Source organism: Camellia sinensis, chromosome 9 (genome assembly GCF_055761805.1).
Source record: "Camellia sinensis isolate YWXY chromosome 9, ASM5576180v1, whole genome shotgun sequence".
NCBI classification, from domain to species: domain Eukaryota; kingdom Viridiplantae; phylum Streptophyta; class Magnoliopsida; order Ericales; family Theaceae; genus Camellia; species Camellia sinensis.
Window position 1 is genome coordinate 178,894,285 of NC_138969.1, and position 16,828 is coordinate 178,911,112.

The 16,828-nt window shown below is 38.9% G+C and overlaps 1 protein-coding gene across 2 annotated transcripts; it reads right to left on the minus strand.

Moving 5' to 3' along the window:
• Positions 1–995: 995 nt before the first annotated feature.
• On the minus strand, positions 996–4,691 carry LOC114302647 (cysteine-rich receptor-like protein kinase 8). 2 transcript variants are annotated; one of them, XM_082888126.1, is made up of 8 exons: positions 4,207–4,690; positions 3,816–3,978; positions 3,310–3,429; positions 2,913–3,103; positions 2,199–2,409; positions 1,853–2,090; positions 1,619–1,769; positions 996–1,512 (listed from the first exon to the last, which is right to left on the minus strand). In XM_082888126.1, the coding sequence occupies exons 1-8, from the start codon at positions 4,588–4,590 to the stop codon at positions 1,213–1,215; spliced, it is 1,758 nt and encodes a 585-aa protein (XP_082744252.1). In that variant the 5' UTR covers positions 4,591–4,690; the 3' UTR covers positions 996–1,212. The 2 variants fall into 2 exon arrangements, with proteins under 2 accessions (XP_082744252.1, XP_082744251.1); XM_082888125.1 differs by having other exon boundaries at positions 3,816–4,691.
• Positions 4,692–16,828: the final 12,137 nt, after the last annotated feature.

Sequence of the window (16,828 nt, forward strand, 5' to 3'; positions counted from 1 at the left end):
GTTTTTCACACATCCACGAGAACCCACTAAATATATACAGTGCTTTAATATTCAAGAGATACCAAATCAATCCACCCAATTTAATAGCCAAACACACCTTACCTATATACAAAACTCTATTGTCAAACCACACCTACACACACTGCTCCACTGTTTCTACTATCCACCTAGACTACACTCTACACGTTGCACCATTCACCAAAATCTCAAAACCTAGGTAGGCACATACAGATTTTCTAAAATCCCTAAAAGCATTGAGTGTTTTATTTCTCAATAAAAATTTAATAACTAGTGATACAAGAAGAGTCTTACCTCAATCAATGGGTGTATCAGAATATTTCCAAGATGCTGAGCCCTCAATTCCTACCGCAGCCTCTCACTTGAATATTTCCGAACCTTTTTTATTTTTGTTTCTTTTGAATGCACTCTCACTGCCGCAAGATAGAATAGGCACAAATTCACTTTAGTAATCTAATTCTCCAAAATTAAAATGTTACCCATCTAAGGCGCAAAATTACAAAATCACTGATAGCTAATGTCTTATTATTTTAATTATTATATAACCAAAACTCGGATTTCACATGAATAAACTCAAGCATGATCTTGATGAAGCCGTGGTGGATTATATAATACCATTAGAAGTATAACTTTAAAGGATTTATATTTCATTATTTTATTATAACTTTTTTGATGGGATTTAAGGTTTAGTTTGATTGGTTTGATTCGGTTTATTTGATTATAACTTTTCTTATTCAGATTAGATTTTAATTGACATTTTATCCAATAAAATTAGTAAATTTTTAATCCTACAACTAATGGGGAGGCTTCTTTTCCAGTCTGATATCAGACCAAAGGGTGCTATCGGCCCATATGCTTGCCTTGCTCTGTGTCCATCTCAATAATCTAACTTTTTAATGTGTATGGCTCATCGACTACATCATTTCTGCAAAAAATCATGTTGATCGAATATTAATAACCATTTGATCAAATCACAATTGTGTCAATGACAAGTATGGTTTTATATATTGCGAAACAAATGTGGACAAGAAGAAATTACATATCCCAGTAATCTAGTTGGATTATTAATCCTACACAAATCTCTTCTATTGTTAATCCCCTTATTATTAATCTACAGCCACTTGTACAAAGAGTACTTCAATCTACAGTTAAAGCATGCCACGATAAGCATAGCAACAGACAACCTTTCGATAGTTATCGCGGTGATATGCTAGAAATAGTGTCCTGATTTACAGAAGGATCTGTGGTCGAAGATGACTTCATATGAGCAATTCTGCCAACAGAAACTGCAGGTTGTCTTGGTTGAGGAAGTGTTGCTGATTCACTTCCCAACAAAACAACCACAGATGACATATTGGGCCTATCTGCTGGATCTTCTTGGACACACAAAAGCCCGATATGAATGCATCGTACACCTTCTGTCGCGGGGCATGATCCCGCCAATAATGGATCCAAAAATTCCAATTCTTTTCCTTCATTCCATAGTCGCCATGCCTGTAAAATCGAGTTGTTTGGAAGTACATCTAATTTAGAAGGGAAAAAAAAGTAGTTAACATCTAGTTATCCCAGTATTGTAATTCAAGGGGGTGAGAAAACACACATAAGCAAGGAGTGTCGGAGCATGTTTGGTAAGGTAAAAGCCACTGTTTCTTTTCCCACTAATGATCTCCAGCAAAATTACTCCGAAACTAAAGACGTCAGATTTCATAGAGAATAATCCTCCCATTGCATATTCTGGAGCCATGTATCCGCTGCATCAAATATGATAGTTACATATTAAGGTGTGTTGGAAGATACATATTGACTGATATTTAAAATTATGGGAAACACTTACTATGTTCCTACAACTCTTTTGGTGTTAGCAGTGTTTTGGTCTTCGCCAAAAATCCTTGCCATTCCAAAGTCTGAAATCTTTGCGACCATTTCTTGGTCCAGTAAAATATTATTAGGCTTTAGATCCCTGTGTATGATTTTAAGCCTTGAGTCTTCATGCAAATAAAGTAGTCCTCGAGCAATGCCATGAATAATATTAAAGCGTATATCCCAGTGAAGTTCTACACACTTCTCTAAATCTGAAATCGTAGAAAAAAAATTAAAGCTCTCTAGGTAATGTTTTGTCTATTTTCTTAGCTACATTGAGCTATAAGTAAAGTCTATAGATGGAAAATACAAAAACAAACCAAATAGGAAGAGATCAAGGCTTTTGTTAGGCATGTATTCATATATGAGCAGCTTTTCTTCTCCCTGTATGCCACAACCCAAAAGTCTGACAAGGTTTCTGTGTTGAAGTTTTGCAATTACTTTGACTTCATTCATGAACTCCTCTAATCCTTGCCATGATTTCCTCGATAGTCTTTTAACTGCTATTTCCTTGCCATCAGACAAGACACCCTACAAATTTCAGTTGAATATATATATATTTTTTTAATCAGCAAAAAAGAGGGCTTTATTGATGAAAATCAAATTACAAAGCAAATGACAAACATCAACAAAAAATGAGAGTGCAAAAAACATCAAAGCAAAACCAAACGATCCCAACTAGGTTGGCACCGAAAAACAAGCCCAATCATTTGCTACCACAACACCGAGCTGGTGTGAACCCAAAAAAAACAGACAAAACAAAAGCAGAATAATCGAAAAATAAAACAAAGCAACAGAGTAATTGTGCTAGCAAAAACAGAATAGTTTCAGTTGAATATTTACTGATAAAAAAGGATAAAGGCCTACCAATTTTACGGTCCAAAAATTGGCCGATATTTTGGACTTTTGATATTCATAGATATATCAGCCAGTATCAAATATCGCCAATGATATCGATATGTATCCAGATAGTCATTTAAAACAATATTAAGCACTGCCTGATTGATCACATTAAACAGAGAAGAAACTGTTACCTTGTAAACAGTGCCGAACCCACCTTGTCCGAGCTTATTTGAATCAGAGAAGTTGTCTGTGGCTGCCATTATAGTAGCCAACTCCATGAAAGGCAGTTCCTGAGAACTGACAAATTCACCTTCTTGATTAATGGCAACACTAGGTGGGTTTGCCAATTCATGTAACAATGCACTTTGGCTTCTTTCCTCATCTGCAGGGGAGGAGACTCTTCTGTTAATGGTAGTTATTACATTGATATGTATGGGAATGTGGTTTGTTGGTTACTTTAGCATTTGGTCAACAATAAGCCTTGAAATACAAAAACAAAATACAAAATGGGACACAGAAAACGCTTGTTCTATGTCCGATTTTGTGTTTGGTTTATATGTTCTTAAACTTACTATTTTGTAAATTTACCCTTTTGTGTTCCATTGCTTCGCTGACGCCGAATAACATAGCAGCCAGCAGCAAGACCTGCGAGCACGAATGTTGTTGCACCGGTAATGAGCATAGCCACCGTAATCTTCTTTCTTTGCCCTGTTTGTTTAGGAAAAATCAATTTGTTTTCAATTTCAGTTCATATTGTATACACTTGTCTATTAAAACAATAAAATTCTATTGACAATAGACTTGTTTGGCAAATTGTTTTCAGGATAATTATTGAAAACACTCATATTAGCAAACACTTTAAAGTTGTTTATGAATTTTCATAAACGATTTTTGCCCAAAATTTAAAAGATGACATTACAGTATACTATATTTTGGCTAACTAAACTTCAAAAATGGTTTCAGACTAAAACCAACTAGCTTTTACCTGTTAATAGATGCTTAGACAAGCAATATGGTTTTCTTGCTTTCTTCAAACATGTGGCAAACAGGCGTTAGCATAGACAAAGTAACTAATTTACGTTCAATTTTCTTACCATTGATAGTAGGTTCGTTGTAAAACTGGTATAGCTGAAACCTCATGTTGCAGTTTCTGCTGAAAATTGTACCACCTTGGCGATAACCGCAGCACGCTTCAAGGTCTCCAAATTCATCATTCAAACATCCTCTACAATCGCTATGAGAGATGTCTCTTGTGCACTGTACAAGCCCATAGATTGATTCATTCCTTGAAAATTTGGTTTTACCAGTAACAAACATGAGGTTAGAAGGATTGAGAATGGCTTCATCCGAGATTTTATTCATAAAATCCTTCAAAACTTTAATAAAACTAACACGGTCTGATATACTTTTCTCCTGTTTGTTTGAGTCAGGATACAATCCATTATATACCATCGAGGAAAAGAAAGGCAGGTGTGAGTATCGTACTTGACAGAATTCGTGCCATATAATTGCATTTTGGGTTGGACACACTGTCATGATCTCCTGGCTTGCATTCTTTATGCAATCCCGACACACTTCAGAAGTGACATCCCCTCTGCAAAGAGCTTGCCCATAAACTTGATCAGTATTGTTTCCGATTGCAGTGCTGTTGAAGCCTTGATTTAATGGAGTGTTCGATGATAGGGACTCAAGAAGGATCTTGAGGCTGTTCCCAAATCGGCTATTTGGCGTGTAATTAGTTGGACTTGGGTCACAAGATATGGATTTAGGATCTGCAGAAACAGAGTCGCAGAGCAAGAACAGGGACAACATTAGGAAAATCATAGCTGAAAGTGCATCTTTGTTAATCTGCCTAATATGAGAGCACATTTGTGCTAATTTTAGCCGAAATGCTTGACAGATAAGAATAGAAATCGGGTAACAATAGGAAAGAGATATGCTCTACATTCTTCTTTACAAAAGGTCCATCAACAAGTTTTTATTGAACCCAAGGTGTTGTTGGCTTGACTCAATAGTCAGTCACTTGGCCCTACATGGCTTGGCTCCATTGATTGCTATCAATTTCTTTGGCGCCACAACCATAGCGATAGACTAAGATTTGTTGGACCAGCGTGGAGGGGGCGCTTCTCGAGATTAGACGATTAACGCAGATACCCAATTATTAAAATTTAAAAAAAAAAAATTGTAAAATAAAATTTTTAAAAAAGGTAAATTAGAAATGCATTGAGATTTGTTTTAAATATAAATTGTCTCTTGAGATTTTGAAAATTACAAATATCCATTTTCAAAAAAAAATTATTTTACAGAATTAACACAAAAATTAAAATTCCTAACTACTCTCCTATGCAAGAATAAAATTACCAAAATTGTTAATTGAAATATTTTTGATATTATTAAAAATTATTAAATAATGATTTATTAATGGAAGGGGTCATTTTTATTCTGATGTACCCCAAAAATAGAAGGGCTCTTTTGTTATGCGATTAAAAATTTGAAGGGGGCAGGATATGATTTCCAAATTTATTGGAGGCAATTCATATTTTAAGAAAATTTGAATGAATATATTTGTAATTTACTCAAAAAAAAGAAAAAGAAAAAGAAAAAGAAAAAGAAATTACGACAAAAAAAAAAAAAAATTTGACTCTAGTAACAAAATAAACCCTAAATTTTTTATTTTATCAATTTAAATCCTAATTGAGAGGGGAGTTTGCGCCAAACAAACGGGCTGAGCTAGTTGGGGTTGGGTCCTTATCGTTGGGTTACACGACCGAGTTAGTATAACCAAGGGTAGTTTGGTCGAGGTTCTGAATCACCCGACTGAGTTAGACCAAGGTCCGGAAGTTGGACCAGGCTAGTTGTTCGGCATGGATCCTTTGCCAAGCTAGGTGAAGTGATGGTGCTTCCGACCGAACTAGACGCACCTGTTACACACCAAGGCCGAGCAAGGTTAGCAACGACGAATGGGTATGGCTGAAGAAGTCAGCTATACGCCTCAGATTTTTGGCTGGTCAAGAGTAACACGGTTCCAAAGGGCAGATTGTAGCGCCCTGCAAGAAGTAACTTGGTAGGATTTGCTACGTGGCGCAATTAGAATGGAAGAAGAGGAATCCATTAAAGTTGCACATCAATACCGTTTGACAGTTTGGCCAAATGTTGTTTGGCGGTATTGACGAGTATGCGTGTGAAGAATAGAGAGGGCAGTGCAGCCATGCGTCCAGGAAAGGACGAGCAGAGTGGCACGCGCAAAGGCTATATAGATTAACTAGCGCCTTTATATAGCTGACTTTGCTTGCCAACTTTGAAGTTCCTTACTGAGTGGATTTTGCTTGCCAAGAAGCAAGTTGCTGAGTTGACTTTGCTTGCCAACTTTGAAGTTCCTTGCCGAACGGATTTTGCTCGGCAAGAAGCAAGCTAATTTCCTTGCCGAGCGGGATCACCAAGAAGAAAGTTGTCGCGCTGACTTTGCTCGCCAATGTTGAAGTTTCTTGCTGAGGAGATTTTGCTCGCCAAGAAGCAAGTGGCCGAGTTGACCTTGCTCGCCAACCTTGGGGTTCCTTACCGAGCAGATTTTTCTTTCCAAGAAGCAAGTTAATTTCCTTGCTGAGCGGGATCACCAAGAAGGAAGTTGCCGAGCTAACTTTGCTTCCCAATGTTGAAGTTCCTTGCTGAGCGGATTTTGCTCGCCATGAAGCAAATGACCGAGCTGACCTTGCTCGCCGACCTTGGAGTTCCTTGCCGAGCTGATTTTGCTCGCTAAGAAACAAGTTGCCAAGCTGACGTTGCTCACCAACCTTGAAGTTCTTGCGGAGCTGATTTTGCTCACCAAGAATCAAGTTGTCGAGTTGACTTTGCTTGCCAACCTTGAAATTCCTTGCCGAGCGAATTTTGCTCACCAAGAAGCAAGTTGCCGAGCTGACTTTGTTCGCCAACTTTGAAGTTCCTTGCCGAGTGGATTTTGCTCGCCAAGAAGTAAGTTGCCGAGCTGACTTTGCTCGCCAACTTTGAAGTTCCTTGCCAAGCAGATTTTGCTTGCCAAGAAGCAAGTTACCGAGCTGACCTTACTCGCCAACCTTGAAGTTCTTTGCCGAGCGGATTTTTCTCTTTAAGAAGCAAGTGGCCGAGCCGACCTTGCTCACCGACCTTGGAGTTCATTGCCGAGCTAATTTTGCTCGCCAAGAAACAAGTTGCCGAGCTGATGTTGCTTGCCAACTTTGAGTTCCTTGCCGAGATGATTTTACTCGCGAAGAAGCAAGTTGCCAAGCTGACTTTGCTTGCCACCTTTGAAGTTCCATGCTGAGTTGATTTTGCTCGCCAAGAAGCAAGTTGCCGAGTTGACTTTGCTCACCAACTTTGAAGTTCCTTGTTGAGCGAATTTTGCTCGCTAAGAAGCAAGTTGCCAAGCTGACTTTGCTTGCTAAGAAGCAAGTTACCGAGTCGATCTTGCTCCCCAACCTTGAATTTCTTTGCCAAGCAAATTTTGCTCGCCAAGAAACAAGTGGCCGAGCTGACCTTGCTCGTCGACCTTCGAATCCCTTGCCGAGCTGATTTTGCTTGCCAAGAAACAAGTTACCGAGATGACGTTGCTCTCCAACGTTGGAGTTCCTTGCTGAGCTGATTTTGCTCGCGAAGAAGCAAGTTGCCGAGTTGACTTCACTCGCCAACTTTGAAGTTCCATGTCGAGCTAATTTTGCTCACCAAGAAGCAAGTTGCTGAGCTGACTTTGCTCGCCAAGAAGCAAGTTGCTGAGCTTACTTTGCCCACCGACCTAGGAGTTCCTTGCCGAGCTGGTTTTGCTTGCCAAGAAACAAGTTGTCGAGCTGACCTCGTTCGCCAACTTTGGAGTTCCTTGCCGAGTTGATTTTGCTCGTCCAGAAGCAATTTGCCGCTGACCTCGCTCACCAACTTTGAAGTTTCTTGCCGAGATGATTTTGCTCGCCAAGAAGCAAGTTGTTGAGCCGATTTTCCTCACCAACTTTGTGACGCCCCGAATCTACACTATTGGTTGCAGTCAAGGGAGAGTCACTAATGAGTCCTATGGCCAATAACCAAGTAAGATCCCAGATCACCGGAGGAGTCAAATTAGCCTCCCTTCTAAGTCTGGCTTTCTTAGGCAGCGCACTACCCTTTTGATAGATCTTAAAAGGTATTGACACAAGATCTCATAAGCAACGATAAGGTTCGTACATAAATATATAGAATATAAGTACATAACAACCACGAATATCCTTAATTTCAAAAGCTTGTTCCATTACATTACATCGGAAAAGAAAATTTAAATCTTCATATGAGTCTTACAAAAATATCAAAGAAATTTCTAACTTTCTTAAGACAACCAAAAGTCTTCAAAGGTTTCAGGCTCGTCGTCTCCAGCTATAAGTTCCTCTTCGGCACCTGGCATGATACGCCATGAGCTTTGAATGCCCAGTAAACATACACACACCCCGCCCCTTTTTCCCTAGTCCAAATACACAATCACAAGTATAACATCAAGTAGTAAAGCATGCTACTCAAATAAATAAATAAAGGGTTACAAGTTAGATGTTAGTAATCTAGAATTCCTCGAAAGAGATTTCGCCCTCCCAACCACAAGAATCGGACGCAGATTATTCGGTATGCCCCTTCTTTTGCTGCTTTGTTGCAGAATTAACCTCGAATGCCTACCAACGGTTATATACTGCGTAGCGCCAACCGCAGGGCCTCAAAAGAGACGATAATAATGGGCCTTGCCCAAATCTCTCCTCACACCAAACCACCTAGGGTCCGAATACAACCGCTCCGTTCAAGGGTTCCGAAAACCATTTGCGCAAGACTATAACTTCCGAATAGGGAACGCATCCCAACAATCCATACATCACACATTATCATCTTTTCACAACTCAAAAGATCAAAAACCCAATACCACCCCCATTTACGTTTTCCGTAGAGTTAAATGTTTTAATTCAAGGTTAGACTAACTTAACAAGATAATAATATCCACATAAGCATGCATCATTAAGATGAAGAAGATAAATAACATAACCATAACACATATAATATCATGCCAAGATATGATCATAAGCTAAAAAACATTTTCATGAACAGAAGAGCATAAAACATCCATGCACAACAGAATTTCCAGATTCAATATCACATAAGGATTAGAATGAAAAGGGCTATCTTAGAATTTTTACCGGGCTCGGCCTTCTTATGGCTGATAGAGAATTTAATCTAGTTTCCAAAACATATTTCATAAATGGGATAGCTTTTCTAGATTTTTAGTTATTTAAGAAACACTCCAGCGTTGTCCAGATTCGTTGACTGTTACAAAAATTTGATTTTTTTACAAACTGGTCACTATTTTTCAATGAAACAAATTTTAGTTGAAACATAACTCCTTAAGGAAGATTTTGACATAAAATAGAGGTCCAGAATAATTTTCTACATTTTTATAAGAATTTTGAAAGTTGGCTGAGAAAACAGATTCTAAGGCACAATACCCAAAACAAGAAGATTTGGGAGAAAAGAGATCCACTATGGGAAAATTTTCATTTCTTTTGTGATGAAAACATGCTAACTAACATATATTGAAATCAAAAAATTTTCTTGAAGGTGTGCCTTTGGAAAGTTTGAGAGATTGTTATGAAAAAGATAGTTATGTACCGAAATGAGGGAAACTACAAGAGAGGTAGAATCATGGCTCAACCCTTATCATTTTTAACACAAGTAACTCATCAATAACACATCTGAAAACAATGTTTAGAACTCTTAAGAACATGTATATGAAAAAGAAAAATGAAAGAGAAGGTTGTGTTGTGGCTTATTTGCTAAGCTTGAATAAGAGTGCTCTCATCTTCCTTCCTCTCCCTCTCAAGACTTCTCTCTTGCTCTCCTTTCTCTCCTCTAGGCTGAATGTGTGTGTGAGTGTGTTGTTTGTGTTTGCCAAGCTGGGGAGTGGTGGTATTTATAGGCAAATTTTGGTGTAAAAAGACATAAAGGCCCACTAGTTGGAATTGGAGGGAAAAGTTAGGATTTACTTGGAGTCTGATGGAATAGGAGTGATTAGGGGGCTTAATCATGGGATTAGGCACTATCTAGTTAGTCCCTAGTTGAAATGAAACTAGTATTGGAAACAAAACCCTAGGTCTAGGGGTACTAGGTGTTAGGGTTTCTAGAATACCATGATTACAATTCTTGAAAATAGGTTCCTCACATCTTCTTAGGGTGGCCGGGCATTGGGAAGGGTGATGGGGATTATTTTTTTTATTGAATTTAGGTACTAGGGACACATCCCCCAATGTATATATATATAGATTTCAAATTGGTTGATGGTACCTATAATATAAAAGCACATGTACTAGTTTTGGGGCAAATCTTGAAATTAATAAAAGAAGTGAGGGCTTGGAATAAAACTTATGTTTTGGAACCTTATTTATGTAGGATTAAATTAAATTAGACTAAGGAACCTAATTCGGCTAGGATATTCCTGTTTCGATAAAAAAAAAATGCTAACCGACAAGATTTGAAATAATTCAAGAAACTAAGGGGCTTTAAGAAAATAGTTCAAACATTAGGGTTTTTAAAGAGAATACAATTTTCAGGGGCTTCACAACCTATTCCCCTTAAAACAATTTCGTCCCTGAAATTCAACTACATACTGCCTTCGAAAAGTTCGGGGTAGTTTGCCTTCACCCAATCCTGGCGTTCCCAATTAGATTCCTCAATTCCCCGATGATGCCACCGCACTTTTACCAAGTGAACCGTTTTGCCTCTAAGATTCTTCTCTCGACTATCTTGTATTGCTATTGGTCCTTCTTTAAATGTAACATCTTTGTCAAGACTGATTTCTTTCCATTTGAAGATGTGTGACGGGTTGGCGATGTATTTTCTCAACATAGATACGTGGAAGACGTTGTGTATCTCTGCTAACTGCGGGGGTAGAGCTAGTCTGTATGCTACGTCGCCCACTCTTTACAATACCTCAAAAGGTCCAATATATCGTGGTGATAGCTTCCCCTTTATTCCAAAACGTACGATTCCACGCTTAGGCTGCACCTTTAGGAACATGTGGCTGCCTACTTCAAACATCAATGGCCTTCTCCTTGTATCTGCATAATTCTTTTGACGATCTTGAGCAGCCTTTAACCATTGTCGGATCAATTTGACCTTCTCAGTAGTTTCTAGAAGAAGTTCGGGTCCTATCAGATTTGCATCACCCACTTCAGTTCAAAAAATCAGCGATCTACAAGGTCGTCCATATAATGCTTCAAAAGGCGCCATACCGATGCTAGTTTGAAAGCTGTTGTTATAGGCGAATTCAATTAAGGATAGGTGACGTTCCCAACTTCCTTGAAAATCCATTGCGCAAGCTCTCAACATATCTTCGAGTGTCTGGATGGTGCGTTCAGATTGTCCATCTGTTTGCGGGTGAAAGGCAGTGCTAAAACATAACTCAGTACCAAGAGCTTCCTGTATGCTTCCCCAAAATCGAGAGGTGAACCATGGATCACGATATGACACAATAGATACCGGAATCCCATGTAGTTGAATGACCTCCCCAATGTAGAGCCTGCACATAGACTCTAAAGTGTTGGTCATCTTATAGGGTAAGAAATGTGTTGACTTAATGAGGCGATCCATTATTACCCATATAGCATCACGCCCTCTAGGTGTCTTAGGCAACCCTGTCACAAAGTCCATCGTCACATACTCCCACTTCCATTCGGCTATTGGTAGGGGTTGCAACATTCCCCCTGGTTTCTGGTGTTCTGCCTTCACTTGTTGGCATGTCAGACATTTTGCTACAAATTTAGCCACTTCCTTCTTCATTCCATTCCACCAATATTGCCTCTTCAAATCTTGGTACATTTTAGTCCCTCTTGGATGTACTGCAATGCAGAATGATGACATTCCTTAAGTACCTTTTCTCTAAGTAACTCGTCACTTGTTACAAACAATCTACCTTGGTATCTTAAACTCCCATCGGGGTGAATTATCCAGTTGGGCATTGGTTCCCCTAATTCCAAACGTCCCTTGATATAGGCTACCTCTTGATCGTGCTTTTGGGCCTCCATGATCTCATTCATCAACTTAGGCATCACCTTTTGTGCACTAAGATATGCTTTTGTATCTTGAGATTCTACTTGGATCCTGAATTCATTGAGTGTCTTAACCATATCCTATTCTTTGATGGAAATTTTAGCCATCACTCCTCTGCTCTTGCGACTTAGAGCATTCGCTACTATATTGGCTTTACCGGGATGATATGAGAGAGTGAACCAGAAATCCTCAAGATACTCCATCCATCGTCTCTGTCTTAAGTTAAGGTCCTTCTGTGTAAATAGATACTTTAAACTCTTGTGGTCTGTGCAAATCTCAAATTGTTCCCCATACAGGTAATGTCACCATTGCTTTAGGGAAAAAACTACGGCCGCTAATCTTCGAGTCATGTGTGGGGTAATTGCGCTCATGTGATTTCAACTGCCTGGATCCATACGCGATTACCTTTCCATTTTGCATGAGCACACAACCTAATCCTTCTTTAGACGCATCGCAATACACAGTGTACCCCATTTCCCATTCTGGGATGGTCAAAATTGGCGCACTAGTTAACCTCATCTTTAGCTCTTGGAAGGATTTTTCGCAAGCCTCGTCCCACTCATACTTTACTCCTTTTTGCGTCAAACGAGTCATTGGTTTAGCTAGTTTGGAGAAATCTTGGATGAACCTCCGGTAATAACTGGCCAATCCTAAGAAACTGCGGATTTCTGATACGGTTTTCGGTTGTCTCCAATCTAATACTGCCTCCACCTTGGTTGGATCCACCGCAATCCCATTCTCCGATACTACATGCCCTAAGAATTTCACTTCATTCAACTAGAACTCACATTTGCTTGCCTTGGCATATAACCGATTATCCCTAAGAACTTGAAGGACAATCCTTAAATGTTGCTCATGTTCTTCTTCAGACCTTGAATACACCAAGATGTCATCAATGAACACCACTACAAATTGGTCAAGATATGGTCTAAAAATCTTATTCATTAGGCTCATGAATATTGTCGGTGCATTGGTTAATTCGAAGGGCATTACTACAAACTCATAGTGGCCATATCTAGTATGAAAGGCAGTTTTTGGTATATCCTCCTCCTGGACTCGTAGTTGATGGTAACCTGACCTGAGATCGATCTTTGAATAGCACCTTGAGCCTCTAAGTTGGTCAAAAAGGTCATCAATCCTTGGGAGTGGTATCGGTTCTTAATCGTGACTCGATTGAGTTGACGATAATCGATGCATAGCCTCAACGACCCATCCTTTTTTTTAGCAAACAACACGGGTGCTCCCCATGGCGAAGTACTTGGCCTAATGAATCCTCTCTCGAGCAATTCTTGTAGTTGTGTCTTCAATTCTCGTAGTTCTGCTGGTGCCATGCGATACGGGGCCATGGATATTGGGGTAGTTCCAGGTTGTAGCTTGATACTAAAGTCTACTTCCTGGGTTGGTGGCAATCCCGGTAATTCCGTAGGAAATACATCTGCATATTCGTATACTACGCGAGGAAGTTCTAATTCTCCTTGGCCCTCCTCATTTAAAATCAGACTTGCTATCCTACCTGCAAGTTGATCGCGCCACTGCGTCCTACATTTCGTTGAAGCTATGGAGTCTTGTCTATCCCCCTTAAACTGGAAACGTGCATCGTTGGATGGGTAAGTCATCTTCTTCTTTTGGTAACTATCGATAATTGCTAAGGTACGAGTAATGAATCTATTTGTAAGATGAGGTCGGAGTAGGGTATCTTCATGAAGTTGAGTTTCCTTTCCACAAGCTCCAAATCCTCTTGGATTCTACCTCCTTCCATTCTGAAGTCAATGTTGTGCCGATTATTTCCACAAAGATGGTGAGACCTCCAAAATCTGATTCTTGATAGGGATTGGGATTTTAGCCACGGTTATTAGTCCATTCTTAAGGTTTCAATTTCCTGGTACCACATTTCTATTGTTGCTTGCAAGCTCATGTTATTACTTGTGTCGAAGTATGGTCCACCATTTGTTTTTCTTTGAATGGGGTGAGGCGTAAGTCAAATTCTAACTACAAAGGCAATTCCTTATGGGTAAGCGAGTAATCTTAAGTTAGAGTTTAATTATCCTAGGGTGTTCACGCAGCACAACTTCATGTATACATAATAATAATTACAAGATTCTTAAAATTGGATTGAAGTGGAGACGAAGAATACGAAGTAGTTATGGTGATAACATCAGGATTAACTGAAATATGGATGAATGGTATGATGTTATGGTTTTGAACTTCAACGTGATCAAGGTTATAGATGTAGTGACTAAACTCAATATTTAACTTAAAACTGCGTTGGCCATCCGCGTTTCAAACTGAATATCCAAGATTCATCACCTAGTAAAGAAAATGAAATTATTTACTAGAAGTTTTGGGCTAAATAAAATAATCAAGGGTCAAAAGAGGTCAAATTTACAAATAGTAGTATATAAAATAGGACCAGATGGACAAGAGTTAATCTTGGAAAAGGATGTCACTGAATAAAGGTTACAAATACAAGATGAGGATACGACAATCGATAGAAGACGCGTAGAACTAATAGTACCCCATACTGCGCGATGTGAGGCCGCACTCAAAGTTAAAGCCATTTCGCAATCCTAAAGTAGGTCCTCATGAGTTGATGTTGGCATGCCCGAAATTCTAAGAAATTCCCTAAGATAGGCCAAGAAAGATTCCAACATAGTCGGGGCAAGGTAGTCTCTAACCACAGGTCGAAACGCGTGGGTAAGGGTTGAATCTAGGCTCTGATACCATACTGTGACGCCCCGAATCTACACTATTGGTTGCAGTCAAGGGAGAGTCACTAATGAGTCCTATGGCCAATAACCAAGTAAGATCCCAGATCACCGGAGGAGTCAAATTAGCCTCCCTTCTAAGTCTGGCTTTCTTAGGCAGCGCACTACCCTTTTGACAGATCTTAAAAGGTATTGACACAAGATCTCATAAGCAACGATAAGATTCGTACATAAATATATAGAATATAAGTACATAACAACCACGAATATCCTTAATTTCAAAAGCTTGTTCCATTACATTACATCGGAAAAGAAAATTTAAATCTTCATATGAGTCTTACAAAAATATCAAAGAAATTTCTAACTTTCTTAAGACAACCAAAAGTCTTCAAAGGTTTCAGGCTCGTCGTCTCCAGCTATAAGTTCCTCTTCGGCACCTGGCATGATACGCCATGAGCTTTGAATGCCCAGTAAACATACACACACCCCGCCCCTTTTTCCCTAGTCCAAATACACAATCACAAGTATAACATCAAGTAGTAAAGCATGCTACTTAAATAAATAAATAAAGGGTTACAAGTTAGATGTTAGTAATCTAGAATTCCCCGAAAGAGATTTCGCCCTCCCAACCACAAGAATCGGACGCAGATTATTCGGTATGCCCCTTCTTTTGCTGCTTTGTTGCAGAATTAACCTCGAATGCCTACCAACGGTTATATACTGCGTAGCGCCAACCGCAGGGCCTCAAAAGAGATGATAATAATGGGCCTTGCCCAAATCTCTCCTCACACCAAACCACCTAGGGTCCGAATACAACCGCTCCGTTCAAGGGTTCCGAAAACCACTTGCGCAAGACTATAACTTCCGAATAGGGAACGCATCCCAACAATCCATACATCACACATTATCATCTTTTCACAACTCAAAAGATCAAAAACCCAATACCATCCCCATTTACGTTTTCCGTGGAATTAAATGTTTTAATTCAAGGTTAGACTAACTTAACAAGATAATAATATTCACATAAGCATGCATCATTAAGATGAAGAAGATAAATAACATAACCATAACACATATAATATCATGCCAAGATATGATCATAAGCTAAAAAACATTTTCATGAACAGAAGAGCATAAAACATCCATGCACAACAGAATTTCCAGATTTAATATCACATAAGGATTAGAATGAAAAGGGCTATCTTAGAATTTTTACCGGGCTCGGCCTTCGTATGGTTTGTAGATAATTTAATCTAGTTTCCAGAACATATTTTGGAAATGGGATAGCTTTTCTAGATTTTTAGTTATTTAAGAAACACTCCAGCGCTGTCCAGATTCGTCGACCATTACGAAAATTTGATTTTTTTACAAACCGCTCACTATTTTTCAATGAAACCAATTTTATTTGAAAGATAACTCCTTAAGGAAGATTTTGACATAAAATATAGGTCCAGAATAATTTTCTACATTTTTATAAAAATTTTGAAAGTTGGCTGAGAAAATGGATTCTAAGGCACAATACCCAAAACAAGAAGATTTGGGAGAAAAGAGATCCACTATGGGAAATTTTTCATTTCTTTTGTGATGAAAACATGCTAACTAACATATATTAAACTCAAAAAATTTGATTGAAGGTGCGCCTTTGGAAAGTTTGAGAGATTGGTATGAAAAAGATAGTTATGTACCGAAATGAGGGAAACTACAAGAGAGGTAGAATCATGGCTCAACCCTTATCATTTTTAACACAAGTAACTCATCAATAACACATTTGAAAACAATGTTTAGAACTCCTAAGAACATGTATTTGAAAAAGGAAAATGAAAGAGAAGGTTATGTTGTGGCTTACTTGCTAAGCTTGAACAAGAGTGCTCTCCTCTTCCTTCCTCTCCCTCTCAAGACTTCTCTCTTGCTCTCCTTTCTCTCCTCTAGGCCGAATGTGTGTGTGAGTAGGTTGTTTGTTTTTTCCAAGCTAGGGAGTGGTGGTATTTATAGGCAAATTTTGGTGTAAAAAGACATAAAGGCCCACTAGTTGGAATTGGAGGGAAAAGTTAGGATTTACTTGGAGTCTGATGGAATAGGAGTGATTAGGGGGCTTAATCATGCGATTAGGCACTATCTAGTTGGTCCCTAGTTGAAATGAAACTAGTATTGGAAACAAAACCCTAGGTCTAGGGGTACTAGGTGTTAGGGTTTCTAGAATACCATGATTACAATTCTTGAAAATAGGTTCCTCACATCTTCCTAGGGTGGCCGGGCATTGGGAAGGGTGATAGGGCTTATTTTTTTTATTCAATTTAGGTACTAGGGACACATCCCCCAATGTATAT

What these genes read in the sequence shown, in the direction of transcription:
- LOC114302647 (XM_082888125.1), bottom strand. Translation starts at nt 4,590, where the DNA reads ATGTGCTCTCATATTAGGCAGATTAACAAAGATGCACTTTCAGCTATG. An exon ending in CAACGAACCTACTATCAATG is followed by an intron (nt 3,430 to 3,815) that starts GTAAGAAAATTG and finishes CTAAACAAACAG; the next exon opens with GGCAAAGAAAGAAGATTACG. An exon ending in AAAAGAGTTGTAGGAACATA is followed by an intron (nt 1,770 to 1,852) that starts GTAAGTGTTTCC and finishes TATTTGATGCAG; the next exon opens with CGGATACATGGCTCCAGAAT.